The sequence below is a fragment of the Lissotriton vulgaris genome, chromosome 3_1 (genome assembly GCF_964263255.1).
Source record: "Lissotriton vulgaris chromosome 3_1, aLisVul1.2, whole genome shotgun sequence".
Lineage (NCBI taxonomy): Eukaryota > Metazoa > Chordata > Amphibia > Caudata > Salamandridae > Lissotriton > Lissotriton vulgaris.
Window position 1 is genome coordinate 1,523,088,684 of NC_141689.1, and position 24,079 is coordinate 1,523,112,762.

Genomic DNA, 24,079 nt, shown 5'->3' on the forward strand with positions numbered 1-24,079 from the left:
TTCCCCCCTTGAGTTTACGATCACTGTTTCCGACATGGTTTCTATGCCAGTCTGTCCGACATGGAAACCATGTCCGAAAGCGTGTTTGGGGGCCCCCAGCATGGCCCCCTTTGGTGCACGGCCTCCAAATGGAGGCTGAGGGGGCACCCATGGTGCCCAACTGTTGATCCCTGTACATTGTGGCAGGCACCTCAAGGGTGCAGGGATGAACTGCACCTCCCTTTTCTCAATGAGAGCTTGTGTTACGGCCTGTTTACGGCCGTAACACGAGTCCCCATTGAGAAAAGTTGAGTCCGACCAAACAAATGTTCAGTTGCATCAAATTAGGCAGATCTGGACCGCCGACCAGGTGTCAATCGGTCCCATGACCGAGTCGGTGTCAGGCAGAAGGAATTACACCCGACATCGAAATAACGCCCTATATATTTTGAAAATAATTAAATTTACGTTAATTATTTTAACTGTTTTTATTTTTTTAATTGTTTTATATTTTTTGTTCTGTGCTTTAGCATTTATATATAAAAGTTGTAGTAACATAGTTAAGAGTTTTTTTATGGTTTAGTATATACATAATGTCTACAATTATTATTTTTTTACTATTATTTGTTTCAGTGTATAATATATTTTTATTTTATGGATTGTTTGTATTGGATAACAAATGTATTTGAATGTATTATTGTATATCAGATGTTTTATACTAATCATTTAAGTTATTTTAAAGTTACAAATATTTGTATGAATTACATTTTTAAAACGTTAATGAATGTTTACATGTTTTTAATATTATCATCATCATCAACTTTATTTTGATCACATAAATCATAAAAAATATGCAGCACACATAAGTAAAGCATGATCCAATCTGCCCCACACCAATCCCCCTACACTACTCCAGCCCACTCCAATTCACACCACCCCAATCCATCCACCTCAATCCAATCCAATCCAGCCCACCCCACCCCAATCCAGTTCCCCCACCCTAGTCCAATCCATCTCCATCTCCATCCAATCCACCCCAGTCCAATCCACCATTCTCAGTCCAATCCACCTCACTCCAATCAAATCCACCCCACTCCAATCTACTCCACTCCAATCCACCCCCCCTCGCCAGTCCAATTCACCCCACTACAATTCACCCCACGCCATTCTGCCTCACTCCATTCCATTCCACTCCAGTCCAGTACACCCCACTCCAATCCACCCCACTGCAGTCCTCCCCACACCAATCCAATCCATCTCACTCCATTTCAATCCACCTTACTCCAATGTAATCCACCCCATCCCGTCCACCCCACCCCACTCCAATCCACCCTACTCCACTCAATCCAACCTACTCTACCCGAGTCTAATCCACCCCAATCTACTCCAATCCAAGGTGCCCTACTACCTCAATCCACTCTAACCCACTCAACCTTATTTCACCCCTCTCCATCCCACTCCACTGCAGTCCAATCCACCCCATTCTATCCCAATACAATCCACCCCACCCCAATTTGGTCCCCCCACTCAATCCAATCCATCCAGCACACCACACTCAAGTTCACCCCAACCCACTCCAATCCAATCCATCTCATTCCAATCCACCCCTCTCCAATCCACCCCACTCCACTCCACTCTAATTCACCCCACTCCAAACTATCCTACACTAAACCAATCCACCCTACCACAAACGGGAAACAGCCATTACATTGCAACTTTCACAACGCACTACTATTACAACAAAACTTTTACAACGCAGGATCCATTACAACGCATGTCATTACAACACAGATGCTATTACAATGTAAGTATGGGTAAGTATTTAATTTAATTTTAACCCCTACACTATCCCACACTTACCCTACTATTACACCCCCTGGAGTTAGAATAGTAATTTTAACCCCTATACTATCCAACACTTACCCTACTATTACACCCCCTGGAGTTAGAATAGTAATTTTAACCCCTATACTATCCAACACTTACCCTACTATTACACCCCCCTGGAGTTAGAATAGTAATTTTAACCCCTACACTATCCAACATTTACACTACTATTACATTCCCATTAATTAAAATAAAATAAAATACTTACCCATACTTACGTTGTAATGGCATGCATTGTAATAGCATCTGTGTTGTAATGGCATGCGTTGTAATAGATCCTGCGTTGTAAATGTTTCGTTGTAATGGTATGCGTAGTGAATGTATGCGTTGTAACATCATACATTCCCCCAAACCAATATAGTCCACCCCACTCCAATGCGACCCAATCCAATCCACCTCATCTCATTTCAATCCAACCCATTCCAATCCAATCCACCGCATCCAGTCCACCCACTCCAATCCACCCCACTCCACTCAATTCAACCCACTCTACCCCAGTCCAATCCACCCCAATCTACTCCAATCCAATGCACTCCACTACCTCAAACCACTTCAACCCATTTCACCTTATTTCACCCCTCTCCAGTCCGCGCCACTCCATTCCATGCCCCCCACATTCCGACACTGCACTCTATGACACTCTGTACTACTGAACCACTGAACTCTACTCACTTCTACTACTCTCTACTCCCCCTGGTCCACTCTAGGACACTCTGCTCCACTAACCCCAGTATACGACACTACTCCCTCACTCCACTCCCCACCACTAACTTTTAACAATGCTGGACAGCAGCCACACTGGTGTACAACATGGCTAAAACAAATTGCCAAAGCCAATCGTTTTTGTATAGGCGAGACCTATGGCTTTGCCAATGCTTGTTTCTGTTCTTCCTGCATAACTACTGTAACAAAGCAACCACTGAAATAGTGGTTGGGATAAGTCAACAAAAGGGTGTGTTCGATATGGGGCTGCACTAGAAGTGTGCAAAAGTTGTATTAATTACGAAATAGATGTCACGCGTTGATCCCAATTACTGGCCTGTCTGTAGTTCATGGAGCTTCCCACTTAACATGCACAGGAACTAATCGGCTGAGCAAATCAATGTGCATAAGGAAGTGTTGAGAAAAGGAATAAAACCGCTTCATAAACCCATCATCCTGCTGTGTGATGAATGGGTTTTTGCATATATTTTGGGGGCAGAAACTGGCCCATGGGCACGAGTAAGTTTTAAAACAGAACCAGGCAGGGTTACATATATTTATTTTTTAGACAGGGCAGATTAAGTGATTTGCCAGGATGTTGAGCTGAGGCTGGGATTCGAACCTTCTTCTGTAGGTTCTAAGGTAGGCCACGCCCCCTCCCCAAACCTCCGGTATTAGACTCTGCTCCGACAGATGGACGCAACGCAATGGAAGAAGGTGTTAATGCCCGCAGAAAAGGCATCTGAGAAACGTCATGCTCGGGTTCTTATGCAGCTCACAAAACGCCAGGGGCACCTCTCAGAAGTGTTGCTGCACAAATGGGATTTCCTGACACATAATCCGTCGTTTATGAAAAATTACCAGAAAATAACAGAAGGCAAAGTCGAAAGGAGTGGGAGGATGTGACAAGTGGGAAGTGCAGTTTGATTGGTGTGAAACTGTGTTCACTCGGAACGAATCTCACGCCACAGTGTGGACTTTCTCTCCGAGCGTAACACGTCAGTCAGATTGACGTGACAGAATCGGAACGGCTGTCATTCATAAAACCGGAGGAAATTCCGGGATGGTGCAGCTCGCCCTCTTTATTGCCGGGTTTCTGTAAGACAGTCCATGCGAGGCTTGCACTGGTGTGTTTTCGAGATGCCACTGAATTCGACTTCACGTGTTGAACGTTTTTTGCTAAAAGTTGGGGGTGAGAGAAGGTAGGAAGTGTGCCTTCTTCTCGGTGAGTCCGAGGTCACTGAGAAGAGACTATGAATTACATGATGTGAGATAATAAAGATGTTAGCAGCTGAGGTCAAAGGGGCACAGCGTGGCCATCTCATGGCGGCCCCTGGAATATTTCAAATGGACTCTTAAAGTGATACGCAAGTTGGGGGCTGGGGTCGAAGCGTTTCGGATAATGGCAATATTTACATATGGGTGTAATTGTCTGTTACATTTGGTTGCTTCATTTGCTAATACTCGACAGACATCAAAGTATTAGTTCATGCCCATCAGTTAAATAAATGTAGAAATGTAATATTTTGCAACTCCGTTTATCCTCAAAACACAAAATGAACGTGGACAATGAGATGCCCCAAAAATAAATAACATAAAAGAGGGAGCCCTAATTGCAGGGCAGCGTCTGGGCAAATAATTCAAGGCAGTGCCCGGTGAGCTTGGCACGTTGTACAGTGGGCTGCATGAGCGGAGAATCCCGGGCAGGGGTTTGGTGTTTACTCGCAGCCCCTTGACGCTCAGCTGAGGGGGGACAGAGTGTGGGGGGTGTTTGGGGGAGAGGACAGAGGCCACCGTGCTCACTGCCCCAGTCAAGGTGCACGCAAGGTTCTCCGGAGGGGGACGGGAGCGCAGGCAGGAGGCAGAGGGGGATATTTAAGCCGGGGGAGGGGGCTGCGCAGGCACTCTCCGGTGAGTGAGCGCAGGGAGCAGCCACTCTTTGAGGGATCTCTGCCGGACGGGCGCCTCCTCGCCTGCTGCTGCTGCTACCGCTAGGAGCCAGAGGGCGCAACAAGTGCTAATAATACCGCCCAGGACAGGCGCTAATAACGCCGAGACTCGCTGCTGCTGCCGCTCCCCTCGGGTCCTGCTGACCCCGGATTATCCTTTTCGCGTCTTTCCCTCATCCAGCCCCATCAGGGGATCCGCGGACCCGGCTCAGGAGTACCACCGGGAGCGCGTTCAGCATCCGATCGGGGGATGCTGTTGCTGGCGGCCGCGGAGGGCGGTGGGGTGTCCGGGAAGGCACCTCCTGCTCGCGGAGTCTCCTGCCCCCCGCCGCCTGCGGCCGGGGCGCTGCTGGCCTCCTGCTGCCTGTGCCTGGCCTGCCTGGCCGGGTGCCTGTACCTGAGCTTCAGCGCCGGGCGCCTGCTGGCTGCTGCCCCGCCGCTAGGGGCGCGCTGGGAGCCGGGGGTGCAGCTGCGGGAGCTGGTGCGGGAGCACGTGGAGCGCCTGCTGGCACAGGTGAGTGCGGGGCGCACACACAGGGCAGCGTTTCAAACTCAAAGGCACTTTACGGGGGAATTCTGTCAGACTGTAAGGGACACTTCTATAGCATTACCAGACTAGAGGGATTGAAGTGGCCCAGGAAGGGTAGCATGTCCTCCCAACTACTGGGAAAGACCCCCACTGACTCCACCCAGTCCCCTACAGCATCGTTTGAAAGTAAGGGAGCTACAATTGAGGTACAGCGAGTCCCTCGCAGCCGTTGGCGCCGGTGCCACTGCACCTGTTGCACTGCTGCTACCTATAACCCCGATGATATGACATCAAATAATAAAACGCATCATGAGAACGAGGGCACCGCGTTCACCTTCTTTTCCTATTAGACTGTCAATAATAAACAGGATGACGCGTTAATGGCACGCATTGGCACCGACCAGCCTCTGTGGGTTGATAGCTATCCTCGGCGCCCGTGGGCACGCCGCGGGGTGCTCGCTGCAGCACACAGGGACACGAGAGGGTACTTAACCCAGAGCTGCTGCTGCTGCTGGCTTCGCTCTGCGTGGGCACATCTCTCCGCTGCGCCCTCCCCCAGAAGCCTGGCACCCGCCACCATTCCTGCCACTGCGCTGCATGCCCATACTGTACTGCCACCTGACTGCCCTCTCCCTGGCTCGTTATTGTCTACCCTGGACCCTTGATGCCCCCTTCACCCATCTACGTCACCCGTGAATTCTCTCTACTGTGCCAGTAGCTAGTGCCTTCCTGCCTCCGAATCCTGCTCTCTTGTTCCTACCCTGTCCGTGATCAGGGTCGGATTGGGATCACAATTCGGCCCGAGCACTGACGAAAAAAGTGGCCCACATTCAAGAGGCGTGGCCCATATTTAAGGGGCGTGGCCCACATTCAAGGGGCGTGCCCTTTCATGAAACACCATTTGCACAGACAAGGAATGAAAGTGGGAGAATACTGTTCTTGCACACGACACAGGGCCAAGGTGACAATGGCCTACATGCTGAGCAACTAAAAAAAATAGCAAGGCCCCTTTTTGTCACAAAATTATTCCAGCCCTCCAGCACAGGAGCACCTGAAAAGCAGCAAAGCCCCTGCTATTACTAACCTACTCAGCCCTCCCCAGACCTCCAGCTCAGGAGCACATGAACAGAGGTAAGGCCCCTGCAATTAGTAAATGAATCAACCCTCCAGGCCTTGGGAAAATGTCCTGGCAGGGGAGCACAAAACACAGCTTTCTGGGTCATCCAAGGGAGCCAGGTAGCCAGGGGGGAGGCTGAGGTGAAGCTGGTGCATGGGAAGTGCCTTCCCAGTGTGTTCCTGGCAGTTTGAGTATTTACCATTTACTGTAGTATTACCCTTGTACCTGTGTTTGGTACCCTTTTGTAACTTGCACAAGTCACTTTTCTCTTGTAACACACTGTTTGCTACCTCTCACTTTTGTTTGCTTTAGATACTTGCACAAGTGCCATCATTGCCTACGTAACGTTTGTTCTTGTGCTGGAGTGTCTGCCATTAATTGCAGTACTATACCTCTACTTGTATTTTGCACGCTTTTGTAACCTGCACACATATCTCTTTTTCCTCCTGTAATGTATCGTTTGCTCCTCTTGTATTTTGTTTGCTCACTACTGTCACTTTTGATTCATGTAACTTAACGTTTGCTTTTGTAATTTGTCCACTTATAATTTTCTCCTCATGTATTATTGCTGTTCCTAGTGTGAAGCGCTCTGACACCTTCGGTAAAGTCCGCGCTATATAAAATCGCATAAATAAAACAAAAAAATTCCAAACACCACCAGGCCCCCACAGCAAGACGCATTCTTCCTCGCCCACTGTGCCCTGAATGTGAAGGGCTGTGGGCGAGGTGTTAAGACTAACACCGTTTCTGGGCTGCATGGGCGCCAGGGGGCCGAGGTGCAAATGGCTCAAAGGCCTGAGAAACACCTGGCCCCCAGGGAGGCCGATTATTGTAAACAATCACCCCTCCCCAGCCCAGCCTCAGCTTGATTGCTTGGCAGGGTAGGGGTGAAGGAGAGCCCACAGCTGACAATCGCTGTCTGGCCGCACAGCGAGGCTGCTTTCATTTTTTCAGTCTCTGTCTCCGTGCCCTCTGTGGGCCGTTTTTTTTCCTCCCCTTTCCTAGTCCACTCTCTGTGGACTGGGACAGGGGAGAAAAAAAACGGCCCACAGAGGGCACTGAGGCACCGGCCCTTCGGCCCATTCCCGAATGCCCGCCTTGCCAATCCGCCCCTGTCCGTGATCCTGTCCGCTCGGCTCCCGTCGAGCGGGCACTCCCCCCCCCCCCCCCTGCACAGCTGGGGTCCAGCCTCCCCCAGTCCCGCCAGGGTTCCAGCCGCCACCACCGACCTCCGCCGTCCTACTTTCTCGCTCCTGCCCTCACGTATGTTTCTGTCTCCCTCGCCCTCCAAGAGTCCCGTAGTGTTATTCCCATAGCCAAGCATCCCCTCTACCCCAGGGCATGCCCAGTCCTAGTCCCAGTCTAATTGCCGGACCCAACCCCTCAGGCACTAACGCAAGGACCGCTGACCCCTGCCCGGGGTTCCTGCCCCCATTTCAGACCCTGTACAGTATAGCCCTGTATAGGGACCCCCGTCCCACAATCCCTTCCAGAGTACCCGGTCCTACCCACTGCCGGACCCTACCCGCAGGCGCTTGCTCAAGGACCTATACAACCCTGCCCATGGTTCCTGCAGGTACTTTCTCCGCCTGGCGCCTCTGTCCCGCGTGCCACCTGGTCCTGCCACACGACCCTCTCCTGCCCCACAGGGGCTCCTAAGCATGCCTCGGCAGTCCTGTCCTGTATCCCCGACTCCCCTCGAGGCTCCTGTAGTCCACGCTCGAGCCCCAGAGCCCTGCACCACATGCCCTTACTGGCTGCCCTACCCCCGGGTTGCCAGTCGCGGATCCGCCCCCCTGCACGCCTGCCCTCTGTGCTCCCGGCTCGGCAGCAGCTGCTGACAGCTCCGCCGGAGCGTTTGACCTTCATGTATAAAATATGAAACTGTGTGAGGCGCACTCTGCTGCCCCCGAGCCCCTCTTGGGAGCTGCCTGTCCGCCTGGCAGGTTGGCACTGCCACACACCGAGTGTCGTGCACACCCTGCCAGCCGTCTACGACACCCACTGTTAAAAACTGCCTCCCCATTCATTTTTCATCACAAGGAAGATGTTTTCAAAACGCCGCTCACCTCCACCCACCAAGATGGTTTAAAGCGCCAATAACTTTTTTTTGCACGGGTTGCGTATACTTCATTGGCGCTATAGTTTTATTTTAGCTGTTGAAAAGAAATACATTTTTGTTATAGGGTATACGTCTATAGAGTCACTAAATGCCCGTGATTCATATACGTGTGTGGAAAATATGTTATTGTAACCTCAACACGTAGTTGAGCTCATATCATACATTTTATTTAGAATAATGGCATAGATTGCCAAACGAGTTGTACCTATAGGCCTTAGTCTGTACCCTTTACAGGGCAAAATTGAATATCGGCTCCGTAACACTAATTTCATAGGCAGGCATTCGTGTAGCATGAAGAGCCAAGGGAGAAGGTATGGCCCTGGGTCATCTGCTTAAATTGCTGATTTGCATCCGAAGTCCCAATCCTGGCTTCCCACATATGGTGTGATCCTGGGCAAATGCTTGCCATTACCCTCTGTGCTCCTATTCCATTACTTTCTCGATATTGAGGGGGGCTAAGGGAGGCGTGGTGGGGGAGGAGTTGAAAAACATCTGTGGACCGATAGTGAGTAACTGTTTCAGTGATTCTGCAAGCACCCAAAGAACCTTCAGCGCGTGTCACGCTATATACGCCATGTCGAACGCAACATTAGCTGCTTTAAATTACTGCACCTGAAAGTGATTGATTGACAGCACTAAATAAGCTCCGTGTTGCGCATGTAGTACTGTGGTATAAAATGCCATGTATAAAAACACACATTCCATTCAAGTAAAACAAACATACGCACATTATTTTCTTACAGAGGACGTATGAAGACCACGTGGCTAAAGTGCGGATCGCCAGAGAAGCTTCCATGGAGTGCAACTGCTCGGCAGGTAGGCGCTCGGTGACGGCCGAATACCCGGTGCTGTACTCTAGGTGACAGTGCTGTAGCCTGCCCCCACCCCCCCTCCCCCCTCTCCGCCCCTCGGTATCTTCGGCGGGAGCTTCAAGCGGCCTTGTGACATTTGGTAGCTTTCTGCGACTTCATCCTGGTCAGATGCGGCTAAAAACGTATTGTGTGTCCCCAGCACGTCTTTGCTAACTTTTAAGGTCCGCTAAGGCTCCAATCACGAGCAGATCTGAAAGCGGAGGGACACATTAATAAAATAGTGCTTTTGAAAGGGTCAGAGTAAAGATGGATGTTTACACTAACGACAAGCATGCAGATGCAATTGGGGTGGGGGGGGGGGGGGTTGTAAATTGTTTATTGGCACCGCTTCTTGAATTCATTTTACATATACATATTTGCAACTTTGAAGCACAGGTGCTGGAAACTAGGTGAAAAGAAGTCAATCAATCAATCAATCAGTGACACTTATAAAGCGCGCTACATACCCGTAGGGTCTCAAGGCGCTGGGTCACAAGAGAAGGGCGCCATCAAAGTCCGAGCATCAGTTCAGGTTGAATACTATTGGTCATACCTGTAACCTAGCTGCACCTGTAAGGTTTCTGTTGGAGGCTGTCTGTATTTTTGTGGTCTTATTATAGCACAGATCGACTTGTGGGGTATTAGTCTAGACCCTAGCTGTATTGTATTGTAATTGCAATTATATAGCGCTTACTACCCGATACGAGGCATCAAATCGCTTTTTCGTCGAATAGCATGCTACTCCAGAACCCATAAAGGATTAGTGTTTAAGTTAGTATAGTGAAATAATAAAGAAATTTGAGTTGTGGATAGGTTAGTCAGTTATTTGGATTATGGGGTACTAGTCTAGATCCTCCGTTCTTGTGGGGTACTAGCCTAGACCCTAACAGTACTTGTAAGATACTAGTCTAGTCCCTAGTTGTGCTTTGGGGGTACTAGTCTAGAGCCCTAGCTGTACTTGTAGGATATATTGCTAGAAGAAAGCATTAGTTGTATCTTAAATTGCTGAAACATAGCTGGAGCTGTCACATTTATTGCAGAAAACTAGTTGTAAGTTGTGTTATATGTTGCTGCAGCTCGGCTGTAAGTCTCATGCGTGACTTTTGGCAGGGAGTAGGGCAGCAGCCGTACCCAGCCGAAACGTGTTGACCATCGTTGCCATCTACAGCTTGTAGATGTGTCTAGTAGTGAAGCCTCTCTCCCACTGCAGTAAGACGCATGCACTACAGCTAGGCTAGCACACCCCCAAACTAGGCCTATTATTCCTATCTTGAGAAGTTCACCGAGGGGTGCTGGGGAGGGGAGGAGAGCATCTGCAAATGACTGAAGGTTTTTCTTTGCAAACTTTGCAAAGTTTTGTGTCAGAACTTCGTGAGCTTCAAGAAATTCACTAAAGGTTGTAACATTTTGCACAAATATTTGCAAAGAAAAAAAACTGCTCAAAGTAGGGCTTGCATAAAAACACTGCTTCAAAAACCCACTTTTTTAAGTAGCAGAATGCTCCCACCTAAACACCTAAAAAGTGTTTGCATACAATTTCTTGTGCAAAAACTTTTTTGCATACATTTTCACCAGCAGAGGAAGTTGTCTCAAGGTGACGCACTTTGTGAAGATGCAAATTTATCACATTCACAAACTTCACTGTTGAAATTTTGCACGCTCCATGGTGTTTCTGATTGGCATGAGTGTGAATTTCAAAGCAATACAAAGGACGTTTGGTGGGTCAATTAATCGTGAAGTACCACTGGATCAGGGATGAGACCAAGAATGTTACTTTCAGTCTCTTAAAAAGGCCTCAAGCACCAGATATTCCTGAATCCACTGGAGTGTGTGTTATTCAGGTGATGCGATGCTCCCGGCCTGTCCACGTGTAAGTTGGCATATGATCCCTGCACCCCACTGCCTGCCCATTATGGGCACAGTGCCTGGCGGTGGTTTGTGTGGCGATCGGGTGAAATGCGATTAAAGAAGTTTGGCTCCACTCCCACCATGGCAGCGGAGGTCCCACAAAACACAGTGAAGCTGGAGTCGGTAAAGGAACTGACTGAGTGTGAGCAGCTGTTCTCACTACTACAGAGTGCTATCCATAGACCTGCTGTAGTGGTGGTTGGTAATGTCAATGGTGTGTGCCCGCATGGGTGGGTGGGTGGGTGGATGGATGGATGGATGGATGGATGGATGGATGGACGGACGGACGGACGGACGGACGGACGGACAGACATGTTTTGATGTGCATATGTATCTTTATCTTTATATGTACACACAGAAAATCGGTTTTAAACATTTTAAGCAAACATGTAGGCGCCTTTGAAATCTAAAGGGACACATGAATATGAGTGCAAGGTACAATGTCTGTTTATTTTCTCTGTTACCTCTTTACACAAAATCAAACTCTCTTTATTTGTTTAATATTCCATAACATTAAAAAAAACATATGAAAATACAAAAATAGTTTAAAATATAAAATCAAATACAGTCAGTATGCCTAACCGGTAATGATTTCCTAATTCTTGCAGCACAGTTTATAAAACTTAGCTCTGGAGAACATATAGGAATGGATGGCAGAGACTAAGGAGCAGGTCTACACTGTTTAAAATGCATTACTAATTATTTAAAAAGCGAGTTCCAGACGATTTATGAAACTTACAGCAAAAGGCTAGGTGAAAAGTGCTTTGAGCTAACATTCCAACACATGGACATAGTTTATTTCCTTTAAACAATGGCCAGGCGAAGGGTGTGCCACCACGAAGTGAATTCTACCGAGGAGATATCGGGTTAAAATGCAGCATTGCTGACTAATAAAAACATGCATGAGATAAAATCCCAGTATTTTCATTTGTTTTGCCTAGGAAAGTCTTCAGGAATTGACTTAATACTTGCCTCTTTATACATTCATCAGCTGTGGTGGTGTGGCTTTGTGGGCAAAGTCAAATAGAGCAAAGACACGGTTTCTGTCTGCCCCCCCTTTAGCGACGTCAATGGCCTCACTATTAGCTGCACGCTACTTTGGAAGGTAATTCTTTCCCTGTAAATGCTGATATTGCTGGGTATGATAAATATTGATACCATCCATTGTGGTACTTTCGTGGTGGGTATTTACTTCCTTCTCTGAGATATGCCCTTTGGAAAGGAGTATAATGACCCAAGTGGATATAGGGTTTGAGGGTTAGTTTTGTGGAGGTGATGACAGCAGTTTGCGTCATGCATGTGGACTCCCATCCTTCTTCCCTCCTGTAATGAGCTTGTGTTACAGTCAGAGCTGCTGACTTTGGAACTGGGGAACCAGGTTCAAGTCTTGGCGTCGGCTCAACATCCTGTGATTCTGGGCAACTCACTTAATCTCCCTGTGCTTCAAAAATGAATGTGGCCTTCTGTAATGTAACTGGTGCTCATGTAAAGCGATCCACTACCTTCGGGTTCAGTTTGCGCTATATAAAACTGTAAAAAAAGAAAAAAAGTGGACACCCTACTGGTGGAACCAATGAGGAAAAGCCTGATAGAAATGTACAACTCCTAAGAATCTGCAGAGCCAATTAGTGCCATCAGGCGAATCAATGGTCTCTCCTGCATATCATCCATCATGCCATTAAATGACACGTGCCAACAGAAAAATATACCCCGTAAAGACAACACACTGCGATCCACACACAGAGCGGCATGCCACTTGTGCAGGTAGGTGCTTCAGCGACCCACATGCTATTTTTAAGGATGTTTTATCACTTCCTTAACAAATTACAATATGTTGTGGTACCATTCAACTCTAAATCAGGCCAATCTGTCCAGACACCCAGGTCCATGGTACAGAATAATGGCCTCTGCATGTGCACTTGTGTGTGAAATAAGCAAATACAAGGTGTTGGTATGCTCCTCTGTGTTAACTGGATGTGAACGGCATAGTGTTGGTATGTGTGTGCAGAGTATGCTCCTCTGTGGTAACTGGATGTGAACGGCCATAGTTTTGGTATGTGTGTGCAGAGTGAACGCTGGCTTAAAGGGAGGGGGGTCTGCCCCTGTGCTGCACAGGTACACATTCCAGCATATCTATTTATCTTTAACCGCATCGCTGCGGCGGTTATTTTTCCCCTACGCGGCTTTTTTCTAAAAGCCGCGTAAGATGACGAGCTCAGCTCGTCATCCGCACACGCCCCCGTGGCTGATGACTAGCTGAACTCGTCATCAGCATCGAAGGGGTTAAAGGAACAGTACCTCCCCTAAAGTGTCCCTATAGAGGACCATTCTCAAGCAGTGCTACTGACAGGTTCCTGTCAGTTCTGTTTATGAGCCTTGTTTCCGAGCTGCCAGAAAAGAACGTATACCCAGGTTATGTTGTTCTTTTTGTTAAGGTCCTGGTTGCTGATGGCTTTATGAAATATAACTCAATCCATAGACCTGATTTAGAGCACAGGCAGCATTTAGAGCGTTGTTTTTCTTTCTATACGTGCAAGTATCAAGTTTCACTGTATGCATGTCTTTATTTTTAAATGTGTTGTTTTGCACCAGCATGTCTGCCCAGCCACTTCTAAGCGCTTTGAGAAAGTACAAACTAGAATATTTGGACATACAGTGGCGATTCGGAGACTGATAAACTAAAGACATCAAAAAATTGTGCTAGCAAAGTGTGATTAGTGATGTGCAAGAAACACACAAATGCACTGCAGGTAGTGGTGAAAGACAGCCTATAACCACTGCTGAACTCAACCACAGTTTATTGTTCAGTACAGGCACAGTAGCGCGGGGCATCACTGGAAATCCAGATGTGCATGTTAAAAAAAAGATTACAATCACACAGTGGAAATGCATACAGTGGTTGAGCGAGAAAATGAGTTTTTAACTTAGCGAGAAAGGTTCATATAAAACGTAAGACACAAATATTCTGTATTGTCAACATCTTTATTTCAACATCAAATTATTTTTAAGGAAAAGCTGTGTCATACATATTTTTCTGTTTCACGAACATTAGTATTCGCTTTTCCAGTGATGGAGACGTGTTTCTGTTTACTTTTCTATATCACACAAGAATCAACAACGGTACAAACAAGCATTGATTAATGTGTATGTAACAGGGTCCTATTTCTATCCATACCCTGCACATTTCTAACTTGGTGCCATGAGGGTGGACGGCCGGCAGGGGGCGCAGTATCAAATGACTTCCTTTCAGGTCTCCAGCTATTGTCCGCAAGCTCGTCATCGCAGCCGGACGGTTTACAGACGATGTACCGCTGCTTTTAATGGTATTTGAAATTGCACGAGTGCGCGAGATGGCCGTGCATCGAGTCTATAGCTTTAAGAACGTGTACGCAGACGTACGCCATCGGAGGAGGAAGCAGGATGTGGAGCCCTCTAGCGGCAATGTACGTTCCTACACACACAGCCTGTCATACCACGCAGAATGTACTCTGCTGCGATAATCTGTTAATGTGCTGCCACAGTTACATAGTTCAACTCTGCCCCCAACCTCGCTCCCTTTTTCTCTTCATTTTAATATCTTGATTCCTGGCCATTTTCCGACCTTGCCTTCTCTTTAGCCCGCGTTGTATACCTTATTTCTTCTAGTTCTCCCCTCTCTTTCTATTCCCTTCTATTTATCACTTTCACACTTCACTCTCTGTTCACGACCCTCGTAGTTCCATTAATTTCTCACTCCCCTATCACATTGTTTTCCTTTATCTATCTGGCCCAGGCACACTTTTCTCTTTAGCTGCCCCTCTACTCCTTGCTGTCCACCATGTCTGCGCCTTCTCTATGTTTTTTCTTCATTTGTCTTTAATGCAACTTAACATCTCTGAACTCTTACAATCCATCCTCTCCCCAGCCCGCCCTTCCTATTTTCATTGTACCCCCTCATTACATCTCAGTTCATTCCTTCCCCTCCTCCTGTCTTTCTTTTTTACATTGTCCTTTCTCACTCCTTTCCCTCTACCCCTCCTTTCTGTAACCTTTTATGTTACCACCCTTTGCTCTCATTTGCATGTTTAGACTCTCTTCTTTACTTCCTCCACATCCTCCACTTACCTTTATCTAATTTGTTATCACTATCTTCCTACCTGTCTCTCATCATCTCCCTTCTTGTCTCTCTCTCTCACATACTTTCTCACTCTCTCATTCACCTACTCTCTCTGGTTATCTCTTTGCTTTATTTGGGTCTTGTTCCCTCTCTCAGTCTTTCGCCCTCCTTGTTACTGTCTCTCCCTCTCTTTCTCTCTGCGATCCTACCTCCCCCTATCTCTTTCCCTTCAATTTGGTTAACAATGTTTTATTAACATGCCCTCATAGTTTGTAGCAGGGTCAGACTGGGCCATTCGGCGACGTGGCAGTGTGTGGGCTGATGTTTAGGTCTTGCCGGCAGCAGTGATGTGCTCTCGCTTGCAAGAGCTATTATTTTCTACAAAGGCTACCCCCCAAACACTGCTTACGATTCATAGACTTCATTGTCACTCTTACTTGCTGCCTCATAATTGGGAAAACAACAAGTGATGGACTGAATGTGGATCAATGTCACACACTCCCCCAGTCAAAAGATCTGGGCCCAAATCCATCGTTTTTTTGCACTCCACACCACTCCGGGTTAGACAATGGCGATATGCAAATCAGCTCTGACCCTGTTGCCCCATGGGAACAGTCCAGTCCGAACTACAAAAGCCATGTCCTTCCCAGAACGGAATCAAGCATCCGAGGACCGGACCGGTTTCGAGGTAACACCTCTCATCAGCCCGGCTAGCTTGACTCCAAGTGGTGTGGAGTGCCTGGGATTGGGCAGCATGTGCCAGCTTCACTTCATCTTCTTTCGTGTGGAGCATGGACCAGCTACTGATTGCTTCACCTTGATTAGTGTCGGTAGGATGATCACATTGTAATTGTGGTACTGTGTTTTTCTTTTTCTTTCTTCTTCCCATAGTGTAGCTTCTTATTGACCGTGCTGCTTGGTTCCTCCCATCCCCAGTTGTCCATGTTGCTTGTTCCCTCCCATCCCTCTCCAACCCGTTGTCCTAGTTGCGTCTTCCCTCCCCGCCCCTTCCCTCCTGTTGTCTGTGCGATTTATTCCCTCCCAGCCCCCACCCTCCAGTTGGCTGTGTTGTACCCTACCCCACCTGCAATTAGGAAAAAAGCGCTATGTTGTGGCCATAGCACTTTTTTCTTGTCCCTTTGTCTGTGCTGCCCCTGTTGCCCCTACCATCCTCTGTCCCATTACCCGTGTTGCCCACATATTCTGAGAAAAATCTAGCATTGTGGCTCAGCCAGAGCTAGCCGTGTCATTGTGCTTTTTTTTAACTTTTAGCCATGATAGGCAGCAGCCACACTGCTGTACATGGCCAGAGGTCAGTAGCGGCCTGTGGTGGGAGGGCTGCCGGGCGCTGACGTGGGACGGGGAGGGGCAGGGTGAGGGGTAGTAAACTACGGATTACGGCCGATTAGAGGTAAGTAAACAAATAAATAAATAAAACAAATTTTGTTGTGCTCGCTGCATCGCCAAATGTGATGCAGCGCGCACAAGGAAATTTGTTTTATTTATTTATATGTTTACTTACCTCTAATCGGCCGTAACACATAGTTTACTACCCCCCATCCTGCCCCTCCCCCACCCTACGCCAGCGCCCGGCAGCACTCCCGCCACAGGCCGCTACTGCCAGAGGCATTGGCAAACCCAATAATTCTTGCATGTTCCCGAGCTATTGGTTTTGCCAATGCTTGTTGGATGATTGTGGGTTTGTTTTATGGCCTGGCAGGCTGGTGTTTGCTGTTGATTTCCCTGATGATAACATAAACTTTGACGCAGCAGCATAATTGCATCCAGTCTCCCATACCCTGAAAAACACCTACACAGTGTTTCTTTAAACGTTTAAAACTGCCTCGATTTGCAAATGTGGGACACCCTAGTTTTGGTGCCCTATTTTATGTTTGGCTGTGACCCTTTTTAGTTATGACCCATCTCCCTGCCTCTTTTCGTCTTTCACACACACGTCCCCACAATTTCTACCTCACACTCTCTCCACGCCCTCGCTTCATCGTCAGACTTCGCTTGCTGCGCGTCCCCTAGAGGTCACAGCACTGCAGTCGCCATGTACCAGGAAATGGAAACTCTGGCAATGCAAGCCCGGTTTGTTTCAACGACACTAGCAGACATGTCACTCCCGAGTCCCTGGCAGGCCTCGAGAGCACCGCGTCATACGCATTCGGGGCCGTTCGCGCGCTCCTGCCAAATGACTCGCTGCTAATGCGTGTGCCTGCGTCAGGCCTACCGGGGAGCCAGGCGCAGACGTGTCACGGGTGTCACGGGGGTCACGGGGTCAGTCAGCCATGTTTGTGTTTATGTTGTCCAGTCAAGTAACACACGTGGCGGTAGAATGCTTTAGGGGAGAAGCTGCTTTTTTTTCTCCCACGTAGTGTGTTTTATTAAAGTATGTCAACAAAGCAGGCAATCCCTCGGGCGACCGTGTGTGAGCTGCTGGAGTTATTGGTTTTCATGTCTAGTTTCAGGACAGTTTATAAGGTTGACGGGGGTTTACAAGCTGTGCGGACCGGCGCGCACCAAGTCAGAAGACGGAGCGTTGGAGTACAGTGAAGAGTCTCACGTTTATCTGAGACATATGGAACTGCAATCATCCATATGCTGCAGGGCGCAATGCAGTTAAGTGTAGTAGCAGCCGCCATTTCCCCAGGGAAACAATGGATCGTATTACAGCTAGTGCTCCGGGGATGCAACGGGCCAATTTTTGTGCCCACTAGGGCCGGTGGACACTTTAGAATTATAGAGGAGGCTGTAGATGCTTGGGCAGACACTTTTATAATGAGGACCGTGCTGGTGCACATCTGGTGCACATCTGGTGCACATATTGCACTGCCACAATCTAACTGGGCATTGTCTCATTTTCATGAGTGCATGGAGAAACCCTTGATGGTGCACAACATAGCTAACAGTGTAATATTTATTGTCAATCGGGCACACTGTCCAGTCTGAATGAGAAACAAAGAGATAATGGTTCACCCAGTCGTAAACCAAATCAGCTGTCCCAAAGCATAATTCAGACCCAGGCTCCAGTTCTTCGATTTCCATTTACAAATCATTGTTTTCCAATGTACTGTTCTAATTGGTTCAGTTGAAATGAATTATGATGACAAGTCCCAGAATGCATTAGGTTTGAAAAGAAAGTCCTCCATAGGAAAGTTGTGCCTTTAAATTTGCAGTGTTATCTGGTATCCCTAAACACAGTGTTGTAGTGTTGACAGAGAACATGCAACCTTTAGCAAGAGCATCTCCAACGGTATGGTATGTGGAGGTAAAGGAAGCGCACTGCACCATATTTACAATTTGAGGCTCAGGTAGATTAACTTGAGTTGCCTAGAATCACACGATTTATTCGTCTCGTGCAGAATCAAGAGTTTGAACCCTTATCGCTAGTCTCCTGGAGTAGCAGCTTAGCTAGCAGAGCCTATCTCTTGTCCTATATGTATCAGTTATACTGTTTGGCTCGCCCAGGAAGTGAGTGCGAAATAGGCTTCTTGTATTTTTCTTCTGTACAACTTATTTTCACAGCTTTCGGGGCTGTACAGCAGTACACCATTCAAGTGCCTAATACTTTGAGTCTATAAGTGGGTGAATGAATATATGGATGAATGAATGAATGGCCAGCCTTCTGCACAATTGTACTTGGCTTGAATGACTCCTAAGGCCATTATAGGCAGTTGAAGTGGTGGCAGGAGGTGAGAAGAGATTTTTAAGGGTTTTTGAGAAGACCAGGCGCCGTATTATACATACAGCGCCCGTTCCTTTATTGCGCAGGGCGCACCTTTTAAAATGTGTGCTCGGCGCAATCAAGGAAAATGTGCCATATTAGCATGAATACACTGCCGCCAGGGCAGCCACAAACTCGGGGGCAGTGAATTCCTGTGTAAAACTGAGTGTCTGCTTTGAAGCCGCTCCGTATTTTCAAAGTGCTGGCAGAAACCCCTGTGCACTTTGAAGGGGGAATTGAGATCCCCTTGCAGGTGGGTGCAGTGAGTGACTGCACTCACCTCCAAGGGGATGTCTGGGGGTTCCATAGGACCTCCTTTCCACCCTCCAGAGAGCTGCCATCAGGAGGTGCACTGTCAGTGTGCCACCTGAGAGCTTCTTTGCCTCTGCACCCATGTCTGTAATACAGCACGGGCGCAGAGACAAAGGGATTCTTTCATTCGCATGGAACACACCCCTGCATAAATGAGGGAACGCCACCTGAAAGTATTGCTGGTGCTTTATGTGCGTCAGCGCTATCAGTATTATAGAAGGGGATGCACATGTGTCTGCGGCCCTTTCTGCCATACCACTGTGCCCCCGGGACGTATAAACCTGTTGCACCCCTGGGGCACTTGTATAATATGGCCCCAGATCTACCTTGGGGCAGATGTCAGCGGGGAGTGCGTACCTCTTCTTGTATGCTACAAATGCCAAGCTCTGTCCACCTTTCAAGCTGCAGTCTGGGCCCACAATGGGTTTTTGGAGGGCAGATCTAACTGTTCTTTCACAATGATTGCAGGTGAGGCATTGTCCTTGCGGAGCAGTGAGGCTGTAGAGGTGGCTCTGTGGCCAGGTTATTGGGTAGGGTCTTTATTGTAGTAAAGAAGGTGACAGCTAGTTATTTTTTTGACTGTTCACAATTCACCCATTCAAAGTAATCTTATGTTGTTGGGTGATGTGCAATTTATTAAACTGTACAATCATAAGAGAGAGTAAGGGCTTGTGTGTAAGTGTAAGTCAGGGCCGGCTCTTGGTCTGCGGGACTGGTGCAGCCACACCTGGCGCTGACCTGTGGGGGCTCCCCGTTTAGGAAATCCTTATGGGTTTGGAAGCACCTGCTGCAGAGTTTCCTGTGAGTTGGACAGTTTCCAGGAAGCAATAAAATGTCAAGATAACTTGTGATTCATATACTAGAGAGAGAATGCGTTTTGTCAAGTGGCAGTTCAGACTCATCATAATGTAGCGCAGAGGCCTAATGTTCCTGCTGTAAAGAAGTATGTGGATCACAGAGCTGCACTTGATGTGGATAACTCAGTGGGTTACTGGTTTTGTCACAGAGATCCTTTTGTTACTTGTAGTTCTTAAGTTACAGTCCTAATATAGCACAGTGTTGTATGCTGTCAAAGCGCTACATACAAACTGCATGGCATAAATTAGAATGTTATTCTTTTTCCTCAGTCTTTCATTATCTTAATTTTGCTATAAAGATTTTGTTTGAGTAGAAATGCATTCTTATTAGTAAAGCAATCCTGCCGTCTGTGGTCCGTTTTAAATCCTCTGTTTGTGTTTCTCTAGACCAACCACTCTTACAGTATACTGCCTATTGGTATGAATGAAATGTGACTCATGTACCTTGCAATCCTCATTATCTCTTTGTTGCATTCCTTAAAGACTAATTTACACATGTACAATTCATTGTTTCTGTATGATGTGTATATGATATAAAGTACCCTAACACCCTACATTGGTATAAGTAGAGCTTTAAAACCAATGAAATACATATATGAGAGGGCTATGGTGATATGTGGGGCACTGTCGGAGGGTGGTTTTGAGGGAATCCATGGAAAAGAAGGTCATGGGGGGAGGGGCATCAAAAAAGATGGATGCACTGGGAGCCACCAGCGCTAAATCCGGCCCTGGTTTAAGTTTAATATATGTGATGAAATTACACACCTGTTCTTGTTTTGTCCAAATACTCAGATGGAGAAGAGACAGCTATAGCATGTACTGAAAATTCTGGTGTGTGGACAGTGCGTGATGCGTTTACACTATTGTGTACACTAGGATCGGCAAAGGTGTCAATTGTGGTTCACTTGATACTGCCTACTAGTATGGGTGCCATGTGACTCACACCTTGCAATCCCTATTATTTCTTTGCAACATTTTCTATAGACTGATTTACACAGGTATGATTCATTGTTTCTGTATAATGTGTGTTTGATAAAATGTGCTCTGACACCCTGCACTGGTATGAAAATGGTTCATTTGGTTAATTTGTAATGAAAAAAAGAATATTGAGTTTTTCATGTTTTAAGACAACTTTTTATTGTTACATTTTAATGTGGTATGTCAACTGATTTTAATTGTGTGCTTTTTGAGAATGCGATTAATAGGTGTCATTTATATTTTATTGTTTTTATGGAAATTAAGTTTTAATACATTGATACTTAAAAAAAAAGAATTCCATGAGAAATTACATTGCTTTAACTGGTGGAAGCAGAAACTCAGAGGGGTGCCTGATTCTTAACTAGCATTACTTAACTAGAGCCTCTCAGGCCAATAGAAAGACACATGTCAAATATTTTAGCAGACAGACAATGGGACACAGGCAATGCCACGCAAAGTATCTGTATTATGATTGCTCTTCCCTTCAACCAGCATCCAATATTCAATCGTAAAGCTATTTCACAGTTGCATAGAATCATCTCATAAGAGTGCAGTATAGATGTTGAGTAGATGTTTTTATGAACTGAACAACTTCTATGACTCATCGGATGAATGCTTTGAGGATAGGATACATGGATGGTCGATGGAAGGTAAATTAATTTTTTGATGTTGAAAGAATACAAATTTGATGTGGTTGGTAAATGGATGCTTGGATGTATCGATACTCAAGAGATGGGTGTTCAATGCTTTTTTATGATGAGTAGCTTCAACAGAGACTGATATTGCATGAATATTTTGTTGAATGATCATGTTAATGAGAGAGTTGTGGGATGAATATTTTGATGATTTGGTACATGAAAAAGAGTTGGACATTGAATTAATATTCTGTTGGATACACAAATGAGAGATTAAAGTAGGAGGAATGTCTGCTTTCAAGAAGACTGAGGTTCCAAGTAATTGGCATACAAGCTTTTTGCAAAAACTCTGTCACACTACACGAATAGATCATGGAAAAGAGATGGATTTTGCAATAATAGATTTATTACTAAGACAAGAGTGGTGAGTTAATGCTTCAATGCTTAGGTTAGTCATTATGAGACTGATTATATTAGTGCTGGATGAATTGTAAATCAATTCTTAAAAAGCCTCTGTCCAAGATTGCTTCTTTGTCTGCCAATCCGAATTTGAATAATAGTTATCCATAAGGATGGATATTGTTTGTGACTACTATATTGATTTGGGGGCAAGAAATATACTTTGACAATTGTGATTTTGAGGTGACCTAATGTCAAACCATATATATAGTTAGAGTCAAGTAAACAGAGACATGGCCTTTGTGCGAAGAACCACATTGATTTCCTGTTTTGATGCCATTTATTGGTTCCCTCACCACTTTTCGAACTCTTGCAGGTTCACAGTGCTGCAGATTTACTCACCCAAGCTGCTCAGCACGTTTTTGGTGATGCCTTGGAACTGATACTATTTCTTGCTCTCTACGCACTAGTGGCAACTCTGGGTTATGTTTGAGCCTGTACCTGGAGCCCATTTATGTGCAAGTCTTTTTGGATATAAATTAATTTTACCATTCAATGCTTAATCACCCACTTAGGTTGTTGCCGACATTGACTCTGGTCTACTGACATGTAAAATTGAATTTGTCATATTCTACTCATTCACGTTCCTTGGAGTACCTGAGTCCTGGCTAATTCTTACTACCATTTTGGTATTCACAGAAGGCTCTTACTCATTTCGGTATTCACAGAAGTTAGGAGTCCTAACTTTACTACTCCTAAACTGAGAAAAATCCTAACTTTAAGACTTTCGGTATTCACAGAAGGCATTTAGGCGTCCTTCTGTGAATACCAAAATGGTAGTAAATTTAGGATTTTGTCTTAAGTTAGTTCTGTGAATCGGGCCCCATGTATCTTACTGAAAGTTAACAAACTGTGATGAATTCACAATATAAATAAATATTTAGTGATACCTATTGCTTACATTCGATAATTGAACCTGCTGCGACAAATTTTGCTTAAAAGGGCTTAAGCCATATCTGAAGGACACTGTTTTCAGCACAGAGCAGAAAATACACAGAGGCACGTTTAGGGGCTAGTGGCGTAACAAAAAACGACTGGGTCCCCTGGTGATGTGGTGAGGCCCCCCTGACACTACTATTCCCTACATTTATATATATATCTTAAACAAATTGACTCCAGCCCACTACATGCTCACAACTGGTGCAGGCAGCAATGGAAGGAATCAGCTCCATAGTATTATTTTCAAACAAAGGGATGCCGGACTCCAGGATATCGCAGTTTTCAAGATTTTATTCACACACCACTAACACCCAAAAAAAAAACCCTCGAATCTGTTCCTCCAGCTCCAAGATCTGCCGCTCTGGTCGTTACGCCATATCCTCTCAATCATACATATCATATTCTTGGCCTTGGACTGAATAGTGGCCTGCTGAAAGGCGGAGTTGGGGGTCCCCCGTCACTCAGTGGCAACAGGGTCCAGAGTTTTTGCCAGCTATTGGTGATATGATGAATTCAGCCCACCAGTGTAGAAAGTTCCCAATCTGGTCACCCTCATGCGGGTACCAGCGGGGGCTGTTTGAACGCCTCTCGTGCCTCTGGCATTCAGAGAAGTCTTGTAACAGTTTAAATTTCGCTGAAGTTGCCACTTCATTTCACAATGGGGATAGCGTGCACCCATCAGAGAGGCGGGACAGCTGTTCACTGACACTTCCTGTCATTCTGAATGGCAGCAGGCCACAGCACAGTGTCCCTCAATAACCCCGCTTCATCCGTACAGTATCAAAACAGTGCACTCTTGCAAAGGAGGCATGCCTAAAACGTCACGGAATTTCCACTTTTTGCTTTAAAATGATTTTTTAATGAATGCACAATCTACAGTGCAAAAAGCATAATTAAGCCTTTCACATTTTTTGCATAATGTTACTAGAAATTTTAACGCGAGGGCATACCTCATGTTCAAAAGTCACGGGAAATACTAGCAAGGGGAGAGGGAACAGGGAGGAAATAATGCATCCTGGCAGACATTATTTG

General features: G+C 46.4%; 1 protein-coding gene across 1 annotated transcript in view; it reads left to right on the forward strand.

Annotated features, from left to right (window-relative positions):
• Nucleotides 1-4,495: 4,495 nt before the first annotated feature.
• Nucleotides 4,496-24,079, forward strand: part of LOC147728113 (uncharacterized) — a 490,706-nt gene continuing 471,122 nt past the window's right edge. The window contains exons 1-2 of the mRNA XM_086963733.1: nt 4,496-5,031; nt 9,029-9,101. Of these exons, the coding sequence (XP_086819859.1) occupies nt 4,768-5,031; nt 9,029-9,101 (337 nt within the window). The 5' untranslated portion in view covers nt 4,496-4,767. The remainder of the gene's footprint in view (nt 5,032-9,028; nt 9,102-24,079) is intronic.